Source organism: Protobothrops mucrosquamatus, unplaced genomic scaffold, assembly GCF_001527695.2.
Source record: "Protobothrops mucrosquamatus isolate PMUCROS unplaced genomic scaffold, P.Mucros_1.0 scaffold696, whole genome shotgun sequence".
NCBI lineage: Eukaryota > Metazoa > Chordata > Lepidosauria > Squamata > Viperidae > Protobothrops > Protobothrops mucrosquamatus.
Window position 1 is genome coordinate 280,571 of NW_015386979.1, and position 23,890 is coordinate 304,460.

General features: G+C 35.1%; 1 protein-coding gene across 1 annotated transcript in view; it reads left to right on the plus strand.

The window, feature by feature from the left end:
• SLC10A7 (solute carrier family 10 member 7) overlaps positions 1-23,890 on the plus strand; it is a 116,164-nt gene that overhangs the window by 84,846 nt on the left and 7,428 nt on the right. The window contains exons 6-7 of the mRNA XM_015818188.1: positions 8,589-8,624; positions 16,464-16,547. Coding sequence (XP_015673674.1) covers positions 8,589-8,624; positions 16,464-16,547 — 120 coding nt within the window. The remainder of the gene's footprint in view (positions 1-8,588; positions 8,625-16,463; positions 16,548-23,890) is intronic.

The following is a 23,890-nucleotide window of genomic DNA, read 5'->3' on the forward strand; positions in this document are numbered from 1 at the left end:
TCCCAGATGGCTTCCCATCCAAATATTGGGATGAGTATTTGTCTGCAGGATATGTGATTGTAAGGTTTTTGCATTTATAAAAGAATACCTGTGTTGAAGTGGTTCCTTACACATTTTCATTTTGTTGTAAAATAATGAAGTCATTATTTCTGTGTTAGCAGGATTACAATCAAATATTGCTAAATCTGACTCTAGCATGTCTTCCAGTTGTATAAAATCTCTTAATATTGTGCACCCCTGCATAGAATTAATACATATAAAGCCCACCCTCAATTATATTGATGATAGCTTAGGATCTCAGTGAGGGCAATTATTAAATATACAATTACATAAAAACGTTCTGCTGAACACAGTAGGACTTGAATTTAATAAATAAGTGTAAGAGATTGGTCTGGGTCAACTGGTTATATTATTACTGAGAAATAATATAACAACTTAAGATATCCTTGAATCAACAACTCACTATCAATGGTACAAGCACTTCCATTCTGGAAGTTGTCTTATCTCTAACAACTTAATTTTCAGAAAAGTTTGTAGAAATTAAATCTTTTTGTTAGTTAAGTATAATTATTTTGAATCATGGCGCATCACTTGAAGTATGAAACTCACCAGCAAAATAATATTTACAAGTCTTGTTTAAGAAGATACCATACAGCCATATCACTTTTCCATCATGTTAAAAGTATTAACAGCACACAGTTGGGACCATACTGGAAGAATAATGCTACTTCATTCAGAGGCCTTGCTGGCTTGCTTACCTTAGCACTCCCTGGCACAAATACTTTGTGTAAACTCAGCTCAGTTATTGTAACCGGATCTACAAGAAGAAAGAGATGTCTTTAAGATAGGGAAAATAAAGGGAATCCTACACTGGGTGGTAGTGGTGGTGTGGAGATGCCTTCTAGTAGATTTCTTGGGGGACTGGTGGAACAAAAGGAAAGATACTCTCCATTTCTCCCCATCAACCTGCTGAGAAGGAAAGACGTGTATGTGCAGAGCGTAAGTATAGAGTGTTACATCTTGACTTGGGAATATGAAGAACAAGTATACTGATTTTACAGCTTCCAATTACTTAACAGTTTGTAGCAGTGTTTCCCACATCAGGGATACAGCATAAATAAGCAATGAAGAAGACAATAACCTCCAAAGCCAGGTTAAATTCTCAGTTTGTACTAGTAAAAAGGATAGATAGTGCAGCTTTTAGCCCCTCTGGGCAAACAGAGCTTCTGAGGCAGAATCACAATGAACTAAACAATGAATGGAGATAAAACTATATCGGGTGGAAGATTATCTTGGTGATATTAAAGTGAATGCCAGTGGGAGAGGGATGTACCCAGGGTAATTAATTAATTAATCAATCAATCAATCAATCAATCAACCTATTGTCCTCTATGATTCTTAAATGTAGTACTTGTTCCTTGAACATCAATAAGTGTACAGGCTGGTCTAAGCAACTTATTTTTCTGCTTAATACTCCTCTCAGGTGCCAGATATGTAGTAATACGGAGGTAGAAATGTAGAAAGGTAGAGGTAGAAAATCATTTGGAAGACTAAGTTATTGACAAACAAATACATATAGTTGAATGGAATAGAGCAAGCTGGGCAAAATGGCAGGCATCTAGGATTTCACTTGGACTGTTGTTACAAGAAGTCCATTAATTCTTGCATTATTGACTCTGCAATTCTATTTAAGTATGTTTATTCCAGTTTGTCTCCCTAAGACTCTATTCACAAAGACCGTATTTACAATTTTATATACTTTATGTTCAGCATTTAGGTATCTGTATGAAACTGAAAATATGTTTTGTTTCAGCTCATAACTTAACAGCCCACTTGACATGATCCATCAGAATAAACCTCAAGACATTTTTACTATTTTAGCCATAGCAAATAATGGGACCTTAGGAACAGCTTCTACTTTTTCATTTTTCTCTACAGATTGCCAGAGTTCATGGAGTAGTCCATGCTGAATGCTACTTTCCACTGAATTACAGAAAACTCACTGAGATGATTTTTAAAACACTAAATAAATTCCCAAGGAGAAATAATATAGCTCTGCTGCCATATACTGAATGATCTGCTTAAATTAGAATCAGGTATCAAAAAAATACCACATAACTTCTTCCTGTTTCTCGGGATATATAATAAAGATTTAAAGCTGTACAATAGGAGTGCTAGGTTTTAGTCTTTTCTCAGGTTAAGACATCAATGCCAATTGTTTCTCTATTGAATTAGCCTTACTCAAAAGAAAATGCAAATCTTTTAAACATAGTACTATATGTTCTAATAACAATAATATGCATTTCTACAAATGAAATTTTCCTCCATAAGCAAAAAGCAGTTTTCAATTCAGTCTTTAAACATTGTAGACAAAAGTCATAAGCACTGAATGAATTTAATGTAGAACTTATTGTATATAGATCAGTTACTCCCACATGACTAGTAGCTTTTTCATCTGTTTATAGTACCTGCATCAATGTATAGAGATTGATTTATAAGGTTGTTGTAACAAAATGTTAATTTGCTATAAGTCGGTCTGCGTATATATCTATCTGCAAATTAAATTATTCTCCAGATGTATGTTTTGCAAACATTAGAAATGATGTCCTTGTCTGACATATATTAGACCGGTGTTATATATCCTGCTGTGGTATGTATGTTAATCATACAGGGCTTTCTCTTAAGAAATCACTAAAGATTATGTCTCAGGGATAATAAAAACATGAAGCTTGCATTTGGGACTGAAAGCTAAGAACTCATCCTACTGTCTAAATTTAAATTAACTTATAAGTAGTCCTCACTTACTGACCACTCAATCAGCAATTATTCGAAGGTGCTGAAAAAAATATATATAGCCAATTTATGACATTTGCAATGACTGTAAGTCACCTGATTCCCATTATAATTAATATATGTTGTCTTGTATTTTTCTTTTTTTCTCCTCTTAGAAAGCAGAGATGCTGTGTAAGGAAGGGGTTGTAAGGGAGTATGCTATTTGCTCTTCTGCACTTTGAAAGCAATTTGATCGTACTGATAGCCCAGTACATCAAATCTCTTCCTCTACTACGGGCTCTCCATTCTGTGATGGGGAAGGAGGAAAAGAAAAAAGACAAGTATTTTCTGTAGGTAACAGAATCTTTTTCTTGCAGTCAGCAGGATCACATTGCTTTTGATTGAAGACAAGGAGATTTCAAGAGAGTAAACTGATTGCATAGCGTTCCTGTGGCTCCCATTACAATCTTTTGAATTTACACTAGCACTGAGCAAGTGGTACTTACAATGGATCCTCAGAGTTCTGATTATTGCAGTGTCCCACAGTCACATGTTTGCCATTTGCAACCTTTCTGGCTTCCAGCAAGGAAAGTCAATGGGGAAGCTATCAAGAGGTCACAAATGATGGCCTTGCCTACAGGTGCCCAGTACTCCCTTTTCTTAGGTTAAGATATCAGTGCCAATTATTTCTCTATTGAATTAGCCTTACCTGAAAGAAAATGCAAATCTTTTAAATAAAGTATTGTATGTTCTAATGTTTTTTTCTAATATTAATAGATATATTTATACACACGCACGCACACACACACACATATGTAAACATAATCAAAACATTGCAAGTTACTTCAAAAATGTAAGAATTAAAAAAATCTACTGTTGTAAATGGAGATAAGGGATTAATATTAATGCTATTTTCACTATTTACAGTAAATTGTGAACATTTCACATACAGTGACATTTAGCCCACCAGAGTCACTTAATGATGGAACTGGAAGTGTCAGGATTACCATTGCTAAGCATCATGGTCATCTGGCATCATGTTTTATGAACACATCCTTAGCAATGGCAATTGCAGGCCCAACTGCCATCATTAAACCAAGGATTCTCTGTATTCTGAAATATTTGTGCTAATAGCCATTACTTTATTTTTTTAAAAAAAAATTATGAACTTGCTTGTTGTCTGGTTAAAAACCAGGTTTTGAGAATTGTCTAGTTTAATTTTTTTTCTTAAACAACAAATAGTCGATGACTCTAGGCCAGATATGTCAAACTCGCGATGTCATGTGATGTTGCGCAACGTATCGGGACGGTTTTGCCATTGCCGGCAATGGGGTGGGCACGGCTTCCGGATGACGCGTCCGGCCCGTGGGCTGGCAGTTTGACACCCCTGCTCTAGGCAGTACATAACAATCAAACAAAAAATTGCAATAAAACATAAAAACTTTTTTAAAAATGTGAAGGACAATGCGGTCAGGGATTTCCCTCTCCCTCGATGAAAGCCTCGGTGAATAGCCTGATCATAGGGCTGTTCTAAACAATAGCAGAATGGGGGCAATCTGGATCTTGTGGGGAACCATTCCAGAAAGCAGATAACTGCTATAGAGTGTTCCATGTTTCTGAGAGATGACATTGTTTAATTGAAAGAATCTGGAGCATCCTACAGGATCAAATTGGCCAGGCAGATTTTATGGGAGGCAGGCAGTGCCTCAAGTAACCAAGCTTTATGCCCTATAAATCTTGAATCACACCCCGAAGGAAACTGCCAGATATTGCAACTTCTGAAGCAGAAGTGTATGTGTGTGCACTTGTATGTATGCATGTATTTAAATTTATATAGATGCTGATCTCATCACAAATGTTTCTGGGTGTCATACAAATACAGTATCAGACATATAAGATCTGCCTTCCCCAACATGGTGCCTTCCAGGTATGGGGAAAGTACCATTTCCAGAACTTGATTTGGCAGTGATAATGTACACAAAATCCCAAAATCCCTTTCAAATTCCCCAGAACTCCTCAGATTAAAAATACTAAAATTCAGTGGCGAATACATGAATATTGGCATCCCAGTTTCCCACTGATTTCTTTTGGGAAACAAAAGCATATGAAAGACTTTAAATGGGCTTAGCACACCGTCAAAATATATAGTAAACATCAAATGTGGAAGGTTATTGCTAACCATCTTATTCTTTACCACCAGAAGTGAAAGACTACATCCAATAGATGATCACGCTATTATTAATTTATTTATTAAATTTTTATGCCACCCATTTCACTGCTAAGTGACTCTGGTGGGCTAAATGTCATGTATGTGAAATGTTTACAATTCACTGTAAATAGTGAAAATAGCATTAATATTAATCCCTTATCTCCATTTATAACAGTAGATTTTTTTAAATTCTTAATTTTTTTTGAAGTCACTTGTAGTCTTTTGATTATGTTTACATGTGTATGTGTGTGTATATATGTATATTATCTTGGAAGAAGTAGTACAAAATAAGCTAGAATGATTCATTGCTAAATAACTAATTGTTGTGGCTTGTGGCTTTAAAATTATTTATGTTTTTCACTACTGACTAATTTGGCAAATTAGTAATGTATTATATGTTTGAAAACTAACCATCTTTCTTTCCTGTATCTAAGTTAACATTTGAAACTGAAATAAGTTGGTTTGATCTTCTAGAGAAGATGTAGTAAAAAGTTATCCCTCGACACAAGTTTTCCTTTTAGAAATGCTTAACTGGTTTTCTAAAATATGACATGTTAAATGATCCTCGTTGTAAAGAAAAGTGCATTTGCAGGTTCCGATGTGACTGCTTCTATGCAGAGCCATTCTTTGCATGAGTATTTTGGGTCAGGCCGTGAATTTTTTTCCTTTTCCTCTTTCCCACTAAAATCATTGAAATATATTCCGTCAGTCTTTCACATCAGAGGTGTAAATGGATTTCTTGAAAGGGTTTTTTTTTTTTTTGAATGGTAAAAGGCAATCACTTCACAACTTCTACTCCATTATGGGCTGCATCAGAGAGCTTAACATACCACCCCAACTTTGTGAATGCTCTGCTGTTCAATGACCTTGCCTCTGCAAGGGCAGATGTTCAATTTGTGCCAAGAAATGCTGTGCCACAGCATTTCTGTATGCTGCATGTTTGACAGCACTTGCACCAAAGCAGCCGAGTTGAAGTTTATAGAATGGATTTATTTTTCCTTTTTTTTTCCCTTGTGCCACGGGATGGAAATGAGATCATCCCTTTATATTTCCTTGTGTATTTAAAAGATTGCTACTGTGCAGTTATAATGCAGAAGCAACATAGATCCCTCTGTATTTACTGGGAAATGTATTTCAGTTTACTAATCTGGAAACGTACAGGACTAAAGTATAAGTGGAGAATTTCCAAATAACCTTTATTTTCTACTGGTATTGTTTGACTCCCAACAAAATATGCACATTCACTCTTCTACATCTCTGTCTTTTCATGTAGATAAAAGATTATTAAAAAAAGATCTAAAATGTGCGTAGTGATGTTAGACAATAAAAATGGGCTCCCCCAAAAAAGTAAACTAGTTTTTACTCAAACAGTGCATATCTTTACACTTTCAACAAAATTTGTGCAACAAATGATATTTCCAAAATTTTCATATTTTATCCCATACACTTTTTAATTGTAGTTTTAACTTACAGTTAAATTTCATTTTTCTTTTTTAAAAAATGTGAAAAATTGGACACTGTTGTGTAGCTCTCAAGAACTTGAAGTTGGGCAGTGGAAAAGGAAGCCCTATTCACTAGTGGAAGTGTATTAGCACAAGTTTGAGTTCCACTCTACTCTTCTGAGAAAGACTTTGCTTTCAAAGGAAGGGAGTAATTACAGTGTTGTTTCCAGTTCATTATAAGATGTTATAATGAGGGAAACTATAAACAAGAGTCAATATGATCTAGAGATTGGAAATGCAGATTGAAATGAAGAGGCATTAAAATCATTATCACTTTATGTAATACCTTAGTGATTGTAAGGATAACAGAGGAGGAAGGAAAACTTTTTTTGCCATTGCTTGGAGAAAGCAAAAGATAAAAAAGTAGTATTCAAACAAATAAGGATGCTTACATACAGACGTTGTGTAGAAAAGCAAGAACATGGGAGTTTAATGATTTCAGACTTATATAACTGTAATTAATCATTTTTAAATTATATAAAATTCAACATAATAAGAATCTAGTGCTGGTCAGTTACTCGCCATGCATTGGCCAGGACACTAGAAAGTGCATTTCTTCTTGGAAATTGGGGAAAATATTGTATTTTAAACTATTCATAAATAAGAATTTAAATTGAAAGGAACCTCAGTCTTCCTTCCTGAGGAATTAAGGTTTCTATAGATCCTTACATTAAGATATTTTGGCTTGATCTACAATCAAGAGTCTTGGAGTTGTATAAAAAAAATAGATTTATTTTTATTTATTTGTTTTAAGCGTATAGTTTATCCTGCCTCAAAACCCCATTGTGTCTATATATTTTGTATAAAATTTTATTTCATATTTCTAACAAGAATCCTCTGAATGGAAAGGTATATAAGTTTTCTTTATAAATGGATGGACTAAAAATAGAAAACCAAAGTAAAGCAAGAAAGAGTTATGTCAGAGGTGGAATTTAAACTTAAATCAAAGGATGTGGATCACTTCTGAATTTCTCTAAAATAAAAAAAAATATTTTTAATTATATTTTAAAGTGATAACACATTAGCATATTTATATTTAGAAAACTATATTTAATAACTGTTTAGGGAAAATAGCCTTGAAGGGAAGAGCTGCTTATGGTACTGAATTAATATTCATTGAGTAATAAACTGCTTTTGTTAATTCATTATTAAGTACTGAGTGTGCAAAGAGAGAATTGACATTTGCTGATGTAAAGATGATGTTTGGCATGTTATCTCCCAGTCCTAAAATCCTGAGGCTTAAAAACTTGTCTTATGCCCAGTGATCAGCCTTAAACCTCTTTGCTGTCACTGAAGAAAACAAATCTTTTTCCTTCCTTTGCCTCAGGGATGCGGAGAGCTGAAGTGGTCCTGTGTGACTAAATTAGATGAAAGACTTGCCTTCCCACCATGGAGACACAGAGTCTAATCAAGTGAAATGAGTTCTGAGATACCAGCTCACTTCCTAGGGGATATCAGTTTACATTACAAAATCACACGACACCTAATTCATCACAGTTGATGCAGACTTTACTCAGGAGAGGGCCATAGCTCAGACAATAAGATAGTAAGCCACCTGTCCCCTTTATGGTTAGGGCCTGCTTATTAAGCATGGAAGGTTCTACAACTTGCATATTTATGGAGTACATCTAAGAAGCAAAGAGATGTCTATGTTAGAAGTTGAAAAATTAATCTTGAAGACATAACCAACTTGCAGTTAATATAGCTCATTCACAATTCCTTAATCTGTGTATGAGTCTGAAATGTCCTTGCTCACAAAGATGTTAAAGAAATCTATATATAAACTTGGTAAAAACTGGTATAATAACTTGTCCAAAATTGATGTCTTCAAAAATACTGGAAGTATGGTATCCAACATTACAGGTCATAACTGGTTAAAAGTTCTTGGGGTTGTAGTCTCAATATTCCTGCAGGATTAACATTGGGGGACCTGTGCTGTATTATCTCAAATGATCCTGTTCTATCATAAAACGACATTATAGTGAGTTCATAAGTAAATGTCTAAATACTTTGGAGGAGCTTCCATGAGGTTTTCTGCATTGACATTTGATGTAGCAAATAGTAACATCTATTTATAACCAAATATGTTTCTTGATTTCTTTCAGGGCATTGTTATAACTCCTTTGCTCCTACTGCTTTTTGTAAGTATCTTAATGTTGATTCTACTTGAGTTATTGCATTATTGTTACTATTGCTCTATACTGATTGCTCTATATTGTTCTATTGTAAATGAGTTGTTGCAGATTATTTTAAATGATGGACGGATTTATGGTCAGTGTTTTGCATTTCTTTCACTTTCTTCCTAAAGATGTATTGCAATTTCACCAAAACATTGCCAATGGACAATATATGCATTTCATCGTACACTGTTTGCTAGTGTAAAATACATTAATAACATGTTTTTAAGCCAGCAAAAATAAAAATGTCTCAAACGTTGCTCATGACTACCTCATCTGAGAGAATAGTCTGTATGATTGACCTATAGCTAGCACAGGAGCATGCAATTTAGTTTGGACTAATGGATACATTATAGTCTAAGGGCATATCATGAGCTTTTTCATAACATGGTGATTAAGGGAAGGGAGAAGCTTCCTAATTCACAAAAGAGTTCCTGTAATAGACATTGCTAATTACAGAAGATAGTCTGATATGGTTGCTTCCTTCTACCCTTTCTAGCTTTCCTATCCATCCCACCCAATCGCCACCACTTTAGCTTATCTACATTTTTGCTAAGGGGTTATGCATGCTTCCAAATAAAACAATGATCCTATAGCCACCTACTGTTTTTGTTTTCTAAAAGTGCCTTTGGGGGTAGTATCCTTGAAAATAAATATAATGTAAAAGGTGTAATATTTCAGCTTGCTAGTCCTCTTTTTCATTAATAAAATGGTGATTGCCCAGGGCATATTGGAGCTTATCCCTGGACCATAAAGCTGGTCAAAAATTATTGTAGTTCTGTAGCATGAAATTCCAGTTAAGATCTATCAATTCGTACACAAAAAAGTTAGCTTTGTATCCTTGGGCAAAATGTCCTCAATGAGCTGTCTTATCTGCCAACTCACTTAGCTTTGGGCTAAAACCACATTTCTGATTGGGAAAAATAAAACTGGTGAAGACTGATGGTCTGTATCTTTGTTGTTGTCACTGTCTGAACATAAGGGCAGAGCAAAGGGGGAAAAGGATGACATGGACTTTTGCATGTGCAAACGGATGTTGGTTCCAAATATTAGAGTAGCAGAGAATCTGATCAAAAGAACCTCTCAAATCAAGATCAAATCAATACCTCCATGCAATTTTCTTGATAAAGCTTTTTTTTTTAACCAAAAAGCTTATAATGAAGCCTAAACTTCTAGGTAATTTTGCAATGTTAAGCTAAAACTTGTTGTTTCCCATCGAAACCCTCACAGCCTCCAGGCACTGGAATCCAACATTCATGGAATTGCTTAATTCACCAGGGGCAGAGATGTATAATTGGGTATCATCAGCATACTGATATATTTCACCCCATGGCGACCAAGGAGTTCACCCAACCGCTTCATGTATATGTTGAATAGGAGAGGGGAGAGCACCAAACCCTGTAGCATCCCACATAGTATGTATGCAGTACCAGTGTGCAAATATACAGGTAGTCCTCAACTTGTAGCTACAGTTAGAACCAGAATTTCCATTGCTAAGCAAGACAGTTGTTAAGTAAGCAATGCACGATTTTATGACCTTTTTTGACATGGTTGTTAAGTGAATCAGACAATCATTAAAAAAATCTGGCTTCCTCTATTGACTTTGTCAAAAGCTGGCTGGAAAGGTTGCAAATGGCAATCACATGACTCCAGAATATTCCAATCATCATAAGTGTCCAAATTTTGATCACTTGACCGTGGAGATGTTACAACAGTCATAAGTATGGAAACTGGTAATAAGTCATTTTTTCGGAGTCATTGTAACTTAAAACAGTCACTAAACAAATGGCTGTAAGTTGAGAATTACCTATGCTTCTTGATCTCTTTTATTGGATTCATACTACTGGTGGGAATGATTAAACAAAACTGACATCTTATGTCAACCAAGGAGTTCACCCAACTGCTTCATGTACTGTATATATTGAATAGGAGAGGGGAGAGCACCAAACCTTGCATGGCTTCTAGTTAACTAGAATCATAAAACATTTTTAAAATGGCTTCTGAGTGTGATTATTTTAATGAGGAGTTAAAATCTTTATTATAGTGACAAAAGAAAATACCTGGGCCTGAGCCACCCAACATTTTGAAACTCAAGAAATATAGATCAAATATTTTCATATCAAATCTAAAATATTTGGTATATAGAGTATAATCAATTATAAAGCATGACTCTTTCTTCTTTTCCTTTTTTTTGAAAATAAGTATCACAGTAGCAAAATATGCACCTTCCTTCCATTAACGTGCCACTATTACGTTTCTTTATCGTGCCTTTGAGAAAAGATTGCTTCAGGATATTGTTATGCGGGAGAAATAGTCTAATGGTTACTGATGCTTGTGCCAGTTTTCTCTGAATGTTCTAGAATGGCAATACATATGAGGCACCAGTGGGAAATTAAATGACAGTCATACTTATGTACAGTAGCATAGGTTTTTTTTAACAACATAAATAATTAAATGCTGTTGTGTTCCAAATTTGACCAAAAGTGTTCACAGGAGAACAGTTTCAGAAATCTTATTTAATTCCATCAAGCTTTTTGGTTTTTAGCTACACTACAATATGCTGGAACGTCAAGTACACATACATGTACATAGACAAAAAGACATCTGCACAGAGATAAAACAATTAATAGGCAAGATAGCAGTACTTTTAAAAAAATCAATTAAAACTGTTACGTTGAGGAGCTTTCTAGTGTTAGTGGTCTTTGAACAAAAAAAGTCAAGTAATCAAAACAAAAACTTAAAAAGAGCTGCTATTATGAACTATGTTGTTGTTTGGTATTCTTTGTAATGTAAACCAATCCTGGTAAATTAAAGCTTCTGCTTCTTCAATTTCATTACTTAATATACTTCATTTGGACAGTGTTAATGCAAATAATATAGCATTGTATACTATTCTTAGAATGAAGAGTTAGTTGCATTTCTAAAAAGCGGGATTTTTTTGAATGGAAGAGAAAGCATGCATTTTTACAATTTTATGTTTTTATAGTTAGATGTTTTATTGTTGTTATGAGGTGCCTAGAGATGTGTTTTAAGATGGTCTGCTGAGACTTCCAGTTTTGCGCAGTAGTGTAGCAGCCAAGGGATCGCAGGGCTCCGCACCCTACAGCTGATTTTCTGCCTATTAGGGGACCTTAAATGGGCTAGAAGTCACCCCGAAGAGGTGGCAATGAAGGAAGGAAGTCACGTGGACCACAGAGAGATGGCGTTCGACCCGATCGGTCTGGGAAAAGCCTTCCAGAAACCAACAGGAGAAAGGCTAGCCTAACTTCAGAGTCTAGCCCACGCTACAAGCAACCGAAGCCCCAAAGTTTTTACAATCAGCTATTTTAAGCTGATTGTAAACAACATGCTTGGATCTGGGTAAGAACATCGATTTTCTACATATTAACTAATTTCCTGGGGAAAAAATCCCAAAAAGAAAAAAAAACTCTGAAAGTGAGGAGGGGGAATTTGCTCCACCCTTCTGCAGATGGAAGCAGCAAATTAAACATTTTATGGGGGAGAAATATACTGAAATGAAATGAATATAAGACCTAAATCTGGATAAGTTTGTTATTTGTCTAAAATCTCTTAAGATTTTCACTTTAAACTATGAAAATAGAAGATAACTCGTTATTTTGAAAACTGGAAAAAAATGAACTGGTGCTGACATCTAGTGGTGGATGAAAATTACAACAACAGTTGCTCTAATACAAGACTAAAGCCTGAGAAAAGTTAATCTGTTCTTATGACCTTGAAAGTTCTAATAATAGAGAATAGCTGTGACAAAAAAAGAAAACACTTTGGGCTACATACAAAGTGAGAACTATAAACTTTTTAAAAAAAAAATCTGACCTTTCTGGATTACAAATATTAACTTAACTGTGACTCTAAAGCTGTTTGCAGAGAAAGGAAAACCTTGATTTTTGGCTAATATGGAAAATCAGAGATCTACAGAAAGAATGTATCAAGAAAAAACAAATACTTTCCAGGAGGAGAGATGTATAAGATGTTGCAACTAATTCAAACAATGATCTTAAACCTCAAGGAAATTAAAAATTAAAAATAATTTTGAAAGTATAAATTAACATATCTCCAATTTGACTGTATGGCAAAAAAACTCTCATAGAATAATAATGAAGAGGGAGCAGATAAAGCAGATAACTGAATATAAATTGGAGGAAAGAGATTTAAAGATGGAACCTAATAATATAAGGAAGTATGACTTGACTCAAGTGGAGAAGAACTTACAAGAAACATTGGACATGGAAAATATAACTTGTACTCTAAGAACACAAAATAAATCTGAGGATAAGAAAAAAGATTTGACAAAATGGATTGCAGAGCTGTCGGGAGTACCACGAGAAATGGGGAGACATGGATGATGAGAGAAACTAAGAGAGAAAGAAAAGATAGAATCTTCAATTTAATATGAAAGGGAAAATCTTTTTACAAAGACATGTTGCTTGATTTGCCTCTTATATCTACAACAACATTTGCAGGATTATGGAAAGACTTTTTGATTCAACAGAATATATTGATTTCGCAAAAGAAGAGGGCTAAAGTGAGTATTGAGGAATTAGATGATGGGATGTATCATAGGGAATATTTAAAAATTAAACACTTGTTTGAATATAGTTGAAGAAATAGAAAGATTTAGTTTAAGAGGAATGAACCCCCCAAGTAATATATTATTCTTTCTTTTCTCTTTCTTTTACTGTTTTTTGATATGAGAAATATAAAAATGTTTGGGATAGTCAATATAAAGGAAATGTTTTAGATATTTAAATGTAATTGAACTTAAGAAAATTCCAACAGATAATTAAAAAAAATGTTTTGAATAGAGTTAAAAGATTAGATGATTGAATGTATTAAATGGAACATCTAAAGATTAAGCATATGTTTAATTATGGATAAAAAAAACAGAAAAAGTTTGGAAATAAATGTATATTAGTTTAAGAGGGATATGTATTTTAAGTTGTATATTATTTTCTTATTCTTTTCTCTTTTTTTCCTCTCTTCTTTTTTTTTGTCTTTTTTTACTTTTTAAGACGTGAAAAATGTAAAAGTGTTGGTATGGCTTGTAAGAGGAAAATAGATTTAAATACTTAAATGTAATTAACCTTGAGAAAATCTTAACCAGTAAGAATGTTCTGAACATTGTAGGGAAAACAAATTTAAAAAAGAATTGTAAACAGGATTTATGACAAGGCAACCAAGATGACCAGATAGAAAAGAAGCATGATATTGATGTGATTATTATTTGTAGAAATTTTTAAAAAATATTTATATTTAATTGTTACCTATCAAACTAGAGCTGATGTAGTTGAGACTCTAGAAAGAGTACAGAGAAGAGCAACAAAGATGATCAGGGGACTGGAGGCTAAAACATAAGGAAAGGTTGCTGGAATTGGGTATGTCTAGTTTAATGAAGAGAAGGACGAGGGGTGACATGATAACAGTGTTCCAATATCTCAGGGGCTGCCACAAAGAAGAGGGAGTCAAGCTATTCTCCAAAGCACCTGAAGGCAGGACAAGAAGCAATGGATGGAAACTAGCCAAAGAGAGAAGCAATCTAGAACTAAGGAGAAATTTCCTGACAGTTAGAACAATTAATCAGCGGAACAACCTGCCTCCAGAAGCGGTGAATGCTCCAACACTGGAAGTTTTTAAGAAGAGACTGGACAGCCATTTGTCCGAAATGATATAGGGTTTCCTGCCTGAGCGGGGGTTGGATTAGAAGATCTCCAAGGTCCCTTCCAATTCTATTATTATTATTATTAGTAGTAGGTCTGAAAAGAATCGAAATTTGGAATGGAAGTTGATTTGTATCATATTTTTCTATGTTTTCATTCTGTTTATAAACTGTAATTATTATAATAGTTAGTAAATAAATTCACTAATTATTTCAGTTGTTGTTAAATCTAATGATACTGTCTTAGAAAGGACTATAAACTAGAAAGGTGAGTTTCTGGATAAAGATTAACTGATTGATTAACTGATTTATCTGAAAAAAGTGCCTTTATATTTTCATTAGCATTGCACTTTGCCCACATAAGCGTTGGACCTGCTTGTTACTATGTTGTTGAATCATTGCAAGTTCTGATTCAATGTTTTTCCGGCTTAGTTTTCTACTTTATCCAAAATAAAAATTGAGGGTTTTTTTCCCCCTACAAGACTGTAATTGTAGGTACTATATTCTGCTTTTGTATTAACTTCAATCTTGCTACACATGCCTGAAAACTCTTAAAAATAAGCAAGGTGTCTTTGGCCCCTGCTGGAGCCAAAGTATGCTAGGAAAGGAATATGGACAACCTCACCAGTAAAACCAGTCTTAATTTTTTAAAATCTGTTTCCAGTCAGTTTAATTATCTTTGACTATTCTGCTTTGGATTCTTGATCCTATCTCCCAAGTTAAACCATTCATCCCTCTTTTCCGAGCCCTGGGCACACATAGATGATGTGACTATAACTTTTAGAGTCCTGCTGCCTTCCCCATTTACTTTGCTTGTGGGAAGCCAGCAGGGAATGTCAGAAATCATGTGCTCACTGAGATATTGTGATTGCAAGCCAGACACCAAGTCCCTGAATTGCAGTCACATGATCCTGGGAATGCTGTGTCACAAAGGCACACGTGTGAAATAAATCAAATCTATAGATTTTTCACTTGTTTTTTGGAATTTAAATAGGGTACTAGTAAATCCTTGTGGCTATTATCTAATCGTGTTGCCCTCTTGACTAGAAAGGAGTAGTCTGATAAATGGCTTGGCTTAAAGTTGTTCTCAATGAGTATTCTCAGTGTTTCAAGGCAAGTAGAAGGGAGCTGATTGAGGGTTGGCTTTGGACTGGTTCGTGAGGGATTATGAGGTGGAAATGGAATAAAAACTCTGCTATATGGAAGGCCTGTAAGCTCCAATTGAAGGTAAAGGTCTTGATTCTTCTCTAAGCCTCAGTGTGCTTTAACAGCACTTTAGTGTTGGCTTTAATTCTAAAGTGTGTTTCTACCACATCTTGAAGAAATTTAATATAAGGCAGCCTTCCCTGACCTTTGCTCTCCAGTTGTGTTTATGACTCCCAGTTTCACCAACAAGACAGTGATGAGGCTGTATGAACATGTTGCAAACTGTACAATCTAGTACAGGGATCCCCAACCTGTGGGCCATGGCCCATTACGGGGCCACGGCTTATTCACAACCAGGCCGTGTGAGTGGTGGGCCAGTGTGTACACATGCCCAGCCCCACTTACGTGCAGCCCCATTCACACTTGCAGCCTTACTCGTGCAAGCAGAGGGTACAAGCGCCCGCTGCTCACACAAATGAAGCTGTGCACTTGCATGTGCCTCTGCCCCTCACACAAAACGATCTCCTCTTCCCTCCCTCCTCCCGCACTGGGCTGCCAACCTGGAAAGGTTGGGGAACGCTGATCTAGTACGTACATCTGGAAGGTGTTAAGAGTTATATATGCTGATATTAACCCAAGAATAGTTGTCACTGATTGATTTATATATTTATATCATAATGACTGACGAATCATTAATTCTTTGATAGAGGATTAGGTCAGTCATTGAGCTTTAAGACCTTCCTGAGGATATTTTCATTCCAGATCTTGCTCTCCCAAGAATGTCAACATCTTATGTGATTTCTCTGCTCTTACAATATTTCAGCAATTTAAACGCAGAGACACACACAACCCACATAAATATAATTGTTGGAATGCTGCAGGGGCTGTATAGAGATACTGCACTGTTGATCTAAACAAATTCATTATTAAGTCAACTGTAATTAAAATCCTGTATTAATCTTGCACTTCATTTTGTCTCATAGCTTGGATCCTCCTCTTCTGTGCCTTTTTCATCTATATTCTCACAGCTGTTCATGACTGTTGTGGTTCCACTCATAATTGGACAGGTAGGTTCATTTCTGGAGTTGTAAAAGAAAACTGTTTTGCACTTAAGAAGAGCTCTCTAAAAATAAATTTTAATAACAGAATTGTGTTGAGAATGAACATCTGCTTTCCGCAAAACATACCTTCTTAGCGTCAAAATAAATACTATGTACCTGAAGGAGGGACAAAATTGTCGTCTGATTCAGGAACAGTGAAAATGAGGACAGCATCTCTAAGCCACTTCACTTGCTAGAGTTGCAAAGAGAACCAGTACAAAGAAAATAGTCCTGCAAACTTATGTGCTGAAGTATAAGACTGTGCCCCAAAACTAGTTCTGTTTATTTACAAAAAATAAGTATTTTGGCTACCTGTTCTCAAATTGCGGCTAGTTATGTTTATGTATAAAACAAAATAAAAGCCTTGTGCACTCATCTTCCTAATATAAAACTAAAGTAGTTGAAGGACATGAAACCATAGTTAAATCTGGATCCTTGTGTCCTAATACCATTACCAATTAGAACCACACCAATAAAAAAAGATGTTTTTACACTTTGTTCAGAGACTCTATGGGGACATTTGTATTAACATCATTAGACTTATTAAAAAACACATTTTTTGTAATAAATTCAGGGAGACGTACAGTTAGGAGTCATACTTACAAGTGAAATAGTGATGAAATAAATAAATCTAGCCTCATTGGGGGTTCCACATTACTTAATTTTCTTCAGTGTTATACATCTGAAGCAAATTCCTATACAGCCTTATAGACAATTTGGATTTAAATGTTTCTCAGTTGCGACTTGAGCCTGCTTAACGCCCCTAGTTGGGGGGCTGCAAGGCAAAAGATATTGTAAAAAGTAAAACTGCAGTAAAGCAGTTAAAATGTCAAGGTGTAATCAATCAGACCGGTCTGTCTGAAAAACTTCCTGTATACCCCAATCTTTTGGGCACCAGGGACCGGTTCCACGGAGAGAGGTTTTTCTGTGGACCGGAGTGGGCATGGTTTCGTGTGCTGACTACATCCCACAGATTGGGTTTTGCTTGTTTGCGCAGCCTGTTTCCTGACATACCACAGCCAGTGCATGGATCAAGGGTTGGGGACCCTTGCTTTAGATCATAGATAGATATGTTTTTGTCTTTGTACACAGTTTCTTGATTCCTAAATCTGAACTAAGATAAATATATGTATGTGGAGGCACACAGAGGCATTTGCATGTTATTTGGGGGATGATGAAGATGAACATTTTAAGCATAGAGATTCATGCTTTTGAACAATAACAACAAAAGGTCATCAGGAGGCAGACGCACAGGATATACATTATGTAAAAAAAAGAACATCCTTATCTCCTAATAATGTAACATTTCTCGCTTTCTCTTTTTGCTTAAAGGAAGATAAACTATACAGTAAATACCATTCAGACAGAAAAAAAGAGTATTAGCCAAGGATGTTTTTTGATGCTGAATTTCATGGGATGATTTTTTTCATTAATTATTTGAACTTAATTCTATTCTCTATTTCTCTTTCTCGGTTTCCAAAAGCTTGGTGACAGGGAATCTAGCAGTTGGGGAAAGAACTTCAATATTTATGACTAGGACTTTGCTAGTGCTTTGCAGAACTCTAATTGAGTCACATCAAAGAGTGGGGTGTGATTCTCCATTTTTGGCAAGTGATATGAAGTCTTTTGATTAGCAAAGCTGAATTAAAAAAAAAACCTGACTATGTAATCTTATTTGCCCTGCTGAGCATAACATACTGCTTCATGCATGCAAGGCAGCTTATGTTTTTTTGCTCTAAGTCATGTCTCAGCTGGGGTTCTTTGAGGACTTTGAGTTGACAAATACATAACCACAGGCTGGTCTAAGTCTGAAATGGGCCACTATTCACAGGGTAGGATAGCCTTCAACCTTCTACATACTAAGCATTTTCTAATGAACATAGTAAATAAGTCACTGGGTGGCTTATATCATATGATCACTCTTGGAATCCAGTAATTCTATAGATATGTGTGCAAGATTGATATCTGTATGAAATAACCACTGATGGTTTACATACTCTAGTGACCAAGTCTTGCCATTTGATCAGAGTATAAAATGTTAAATATTCAATATTCAGTTGTTTAACAGGGTTGGCAATTAAAAATACACATCAAAGTTAGGTAATATTCCTCTCTGAAAATGTGTGTATACTCAATGGTTTCATTACAATTTTTGCTTGGAAAAAACAATAAAATTGAAAAACACATGAAAGATACATAATAATCTCATGACTGAGATATAGTCCAATTCCCTGTCTGATGTGGAAGGACCAGCAAACCGGTCATAAAAGTGATGGCTTTTTTTTAATAGAGGGTGAAAAATGTTTGACTAAGAACTGGACAGGTTACAGAATAAAAACGTAATAGAAATCTTCATATAAAAAGTGATTTGCTACAGTCTTGACTTGATTTTTATATTATTGCAGAGCAGGATAGATCTGTGTTGTTGTATCCCTGGAGACTATTTTTGAAGGCTTAGTACATGATGTGCCACAGTTTCTCACATTTTATGCCGCATATAGCAAAGTATCTTTATCTCAATAAGATGCAGTATTTTGTATTTATCTCTCAACCATATTGGCCTAAACCCATATGTCTAGGCAAAAAATGTGGGTTTTTTTGTTTGGGTTGTCTCATTTTAGCAGGAAAGTTTCAGACAGCTGGAAAAAAATGAATGTCCTGGTAATATTTCCCTTTTTTTTCCTGCTGTCCTTCTCTACTTTCTAGACCTAAGTGCTTCTGACAGACTTTTATTTTATGTTTTATTTTAAAGAGTGATTTATGATTAAAAGTTAATGAAATAGAATTTTCCACAGTGCTTTTATTATATTCCACCAGTTTGAACATTTTTCAAAGGCGCACATCGAAACCCACTGTTCTCTATGAATAAATAATAAAAGCCATGTCTGTACATTATCATTCACGCATTCTCTAGTTGCCCATTGGTAATCTGTTTGCCAGTCAGGAATAAGGACTTTATATTAAATTATCCTTAACTAAAACACAAATTAGTTATTACAATTGCACTAATTTAAAATATGAACATATGGTTTTGTGTAATTGAAACCATAAGTTTGTTAGATGGTTTTGTTTCAGTACAAAATTGTCTAAAAGGTTTATGTATGAAGCATGAACACAATCACTAGCTTCATATACTAAGCCATCATTTGGGACTTGCTAAATAAGCCACAAGACTTGTGTTCACATCTCATATTAAATTATAAACTATAGTTTACAAACAAACCAGATTACGTCTTAATGCAATTTCTGAACCACAAATAATGTTAACATTCTCCATAATGCTCAGTAAGTATATTTTAAAGTGATGCTAGATTGTTTTATTTCTGTTGAAGAAATTTGAAGTTTAACCTCTTATTCTACTAAAGGTTCCTGGTTGGATGTGCACAAAACAAAACAAACAATTGCTTTTTTCTGAACTCCAAGTAGATACATTGCATTGCATTCCACTGAGACATTCCAGATGATCACAATTGGTAGAATGAATCCTGGAATGCTTGTGTTCTGGGTTTCAGCTGAAACAAATCTTGTAGGGATCTTGGAGTGATTTCACTCAGTGAATAGAGCAAGACAGTTGCATGATAATCCATCGCCACTTCAGCAGATCTCAATATGTAGGCCACTTAATCTTGCTACAGACAAATTTTCCAGTGCCTTGCTTTCCCTTTCCACCACCAAAGATGTCCTTTTGGTGGTGAAAAGGGAAAGCAAGGCTTTGTAAAGTTAGTCCATAGCAAGTTTAGGTGGCCAATACAGTATATTGGTGTGGAAAGGGAAAGCAAGGCTCTGGAAAGTTGGTGTCCCTTTAGTGGAGGGATGGCATATTCTATCAAACCATTCCTTCCATCTTTGCAGCACCTCACCTGCCCCCCCCCCCATCCTATGTCTCTCCTCTAATACTGCTTCTGTCAATGTCTTTAGCTCTTCCTGCCAGCAAGACACTTTGTACAGACCAGTCATGTTTTGAGCTATATTCAGAACAAAACAGACCCATTTCATTCTATTTCCAAAACAATGTGCATGTTTCAATTCCAAGGCAAACTGTCCAAAATGGTTTTATACACATGTTTTGTACAGTAACCATTTTACACATCTTAATGTCTTATATTGATTCAATTATTTCTTAAAATCCTCATTAAAGCTATAAGGTTTAGCCAAAAGCATCAATTTGAGTATAGCAGCAATCATATTCTTTTCTGTGTTTTATCTGTTCTGCTTCTTCTCTTAACTGTGACAAACAAATAGAGCAGATGAAGCATTATGAAGCAAAGAGGAAAGTTACAGTGAGCACCAAGAAAGCTCCAGAGAAATCTAGGACTGCCCTGTAACCAGGTCATTTCTCTGAGCCGTAACTCCTTTCTTGAGTGAAGGCTATATCAGATATTTTCCACCTGTATGAGCAGATTACATTTGGTTCTGTGTGACAAGGAACAATTTCTTGGGTGATATTGGTTTGAAAGGTACACATTCCAAAGGTCCCAATTCAAAAGCTTAATGGGTTTAATCTGATAGGATTAGACTTCAGTTTAAGAAACTAGGTAAATTTATAGCCATTTCTGCATCCAGTGCTGTTAATCTCACAGATTAGGCTCCTGATAAAAGCATTGAGAATGGCAATGAAAAAGTATCTGTAAACGATGAGCAGAACAAAATGGACTGTTCTCTTTAGTTAAGAGCTAATGTGGAATGCAAGTGGTAACATTGAGAAAGAAGATATAGAAATGAAATAAGAGCGTGTAATTTTTTTTTGTTAGAACAGTTCCTCATAGTCTGCTATAAAATGGGGGAAAGCACTGATATACTTTATTAGTGAAAGAGTAAAGTATTCACAGACATTTCTATTGATGCCTATATTACTTTCCCCATCCTCCAACTTTTAAATATTATTTATTTAAGAGAAGTATGCAGGGGGGCTACTTTGCCTTCAAGGAAATGTGTTTTATGGCTGAAGCACCATAGCAGCCATTGTCTCATGGGTAAGTTTCTATGACAGCCATTTTGTAAGTGAACCTGCCCACCCCACCCCCCACTCTTTAAATTTCAAATTATCCCAAACCCCAAAAGTTCCCTATTTATGGAATTAGCACAGATGTCTATTTAATTTAGTGGACTGTATCTCTGTGTTAACATAATTACCATGTTAAAACAAGTTACATCTTGGCATCTTACAGTATTCCAGCTTAACACAATAGTAATCTTAGGAGGAATAAAGTGAATCCTCACAGATCGGATATATTTCTCATTTGTGTCTCCTTCACCTGATCCTCTTGCACCTCCATTTTCAGATGAATAATCTAAAGCAATGAGCTTCCCATGCTTGTGTAAACCCTCTATATGGTTTAGAATCTTGATTGGGAAGGATTCAAATTACACAGACCTTTGCCCATACAACATGTTTCTTATGCTGGCAAAGCTTGGGGAACTATCATTATATATTTAAGAAAAAATAAAAATAAGAACCATTGGAATAAATATTTCATTTCAAACCCGTAAGTAGTCTACTCCATGTAGAATTGTGTATGCCAGGACAAGCCCATATCATATGAGTAAATGCCATTCTGTATTGCAAATTAAGCTGCTTGACTCCCATGCATAAATCATATGAAAATGAAACAGCTTTATTATTACTACAGTTGATCACAGTCAGCCAGATGTTTAGACTGGACTTGGCATTTTTGTACATTTATCCAGTCCTTACCAAGGAGCTGGCATAGGCAGATGTTGTTGTTTAAACTGCCTTTTGCAACTGATTGATGGTGATTTTGTCAATGCCAATGGTATTCAAGTGGTGCGCCTTGTGTTTGGGGATTGCACCAAGGCACCTATTACTGTTGGGATTATCTTTGCTTTCTTTTGCCATAGTCATTATACTTCTATTTGCAGGTCTTTATATTATATTATTTTCCCAGTTATTTCTATGCTTCTGTGTCCTGGTATTGCAAAGTCCACTATCCAGACTTTTTGTCATCTTTTTTTGACAGTTGTTAAGTCTGGAGTGTTAGCAGATGCTTGTCTGTTTGAATTTTACATCATAGAGCACTTTATCTTCTTCATCTTGCTTAGTGGCAAGTAGCATTTCTTCAAGATATTCCAATACCATTGTTGCTACTTTGTCATTATTGTTTGTAGTCAGTTTATGTGATGCAGCAGCTAATCAGGTAGTCCACTGTTTTTTTCAACTTCTTTTTTTACTCCCTGTTGTCTTCTAAATTCTGCCTTTGTTTTAAATTGTCAAATTTGGTAATTCTATCTGAGGGGGCTATCTAAGGTCTTCTACATTCCACCAAGCTCATAGGCTTACATGACACCAATAATAAAGGAAAATAAAAACATGGCTGACATAACTTTTTAAGAAGGAACAAAAAATATAAAAAAACAGACAAACCCCAAGAAAAAAAAATAAAATGGAAACAAAAATTTAAAACAAAAGTTTTAAAAAGACAAAGGATGAAAGAACTAGAAGAACCAAAGAAAAAGAAACATAAAATGGAAACAAATACCTGCTAATATTTCTAAATAAGGCTTATTGAAATAAATCACCTTACAGAAAATTCCTCACCCCTAGTCAGGTCAGCCTAACCCCATCTAAAACAAGGAAAAATTAGAAAGACTTATAAAATACTTCAATTTATTTACTTCATAAGATCCTAAAACAACAAACTTATAAGCAGCATTTGGCTCATAACACTTTTTTTTTACATTTGGATCTAAGAATAAACAAAACATAGCTGTTTTTCAAAAAAGGATCCAGTTCCTTTTTGTTTACAACTTTTGTTTTGAAGCTTCCATTTCTGAATTGTGTACTGGAAGAACATCTGTAAAAACCATTATCTTCTTTGCTTTATGTTTTAAGTTTTCTAAGTGCTGTGCTATGTGCATAATATGGTCCCACACCAGGGAAATTCACAACAATGCTTAGATTTTAAAGCTGAATGGAAAAAGAAACTTGCACACATAATTATCTGTAATTTCAAAATTATCATCTGGCTACAGTGATAAAATCTTACATGTTTATATTTTTCCATGAAAGCTTCTATAGGCTAATCTTGCTTTATTGTGTTAGAAAATGTTAATTATTTCTGCAATTGAATAGGCAGGGCACTGAATCTTTAAAATTTTCATTTACTTTCCGAATTTTTGTAACATGTTATTTTCAAGGTAAGTAATTCTTGTTTAATATGAATCAGTTATCCATCCTTTCAGTTCCTGCCCAGATTTTTTTTTTTTTTAAAGGAAGCAGCTTTGTTTGGTTTGTTGTTTTTGGTTTTAGCCTTTCTTTCTTAGCTCTTACCTCAGACCTGGCTCCAACCTCT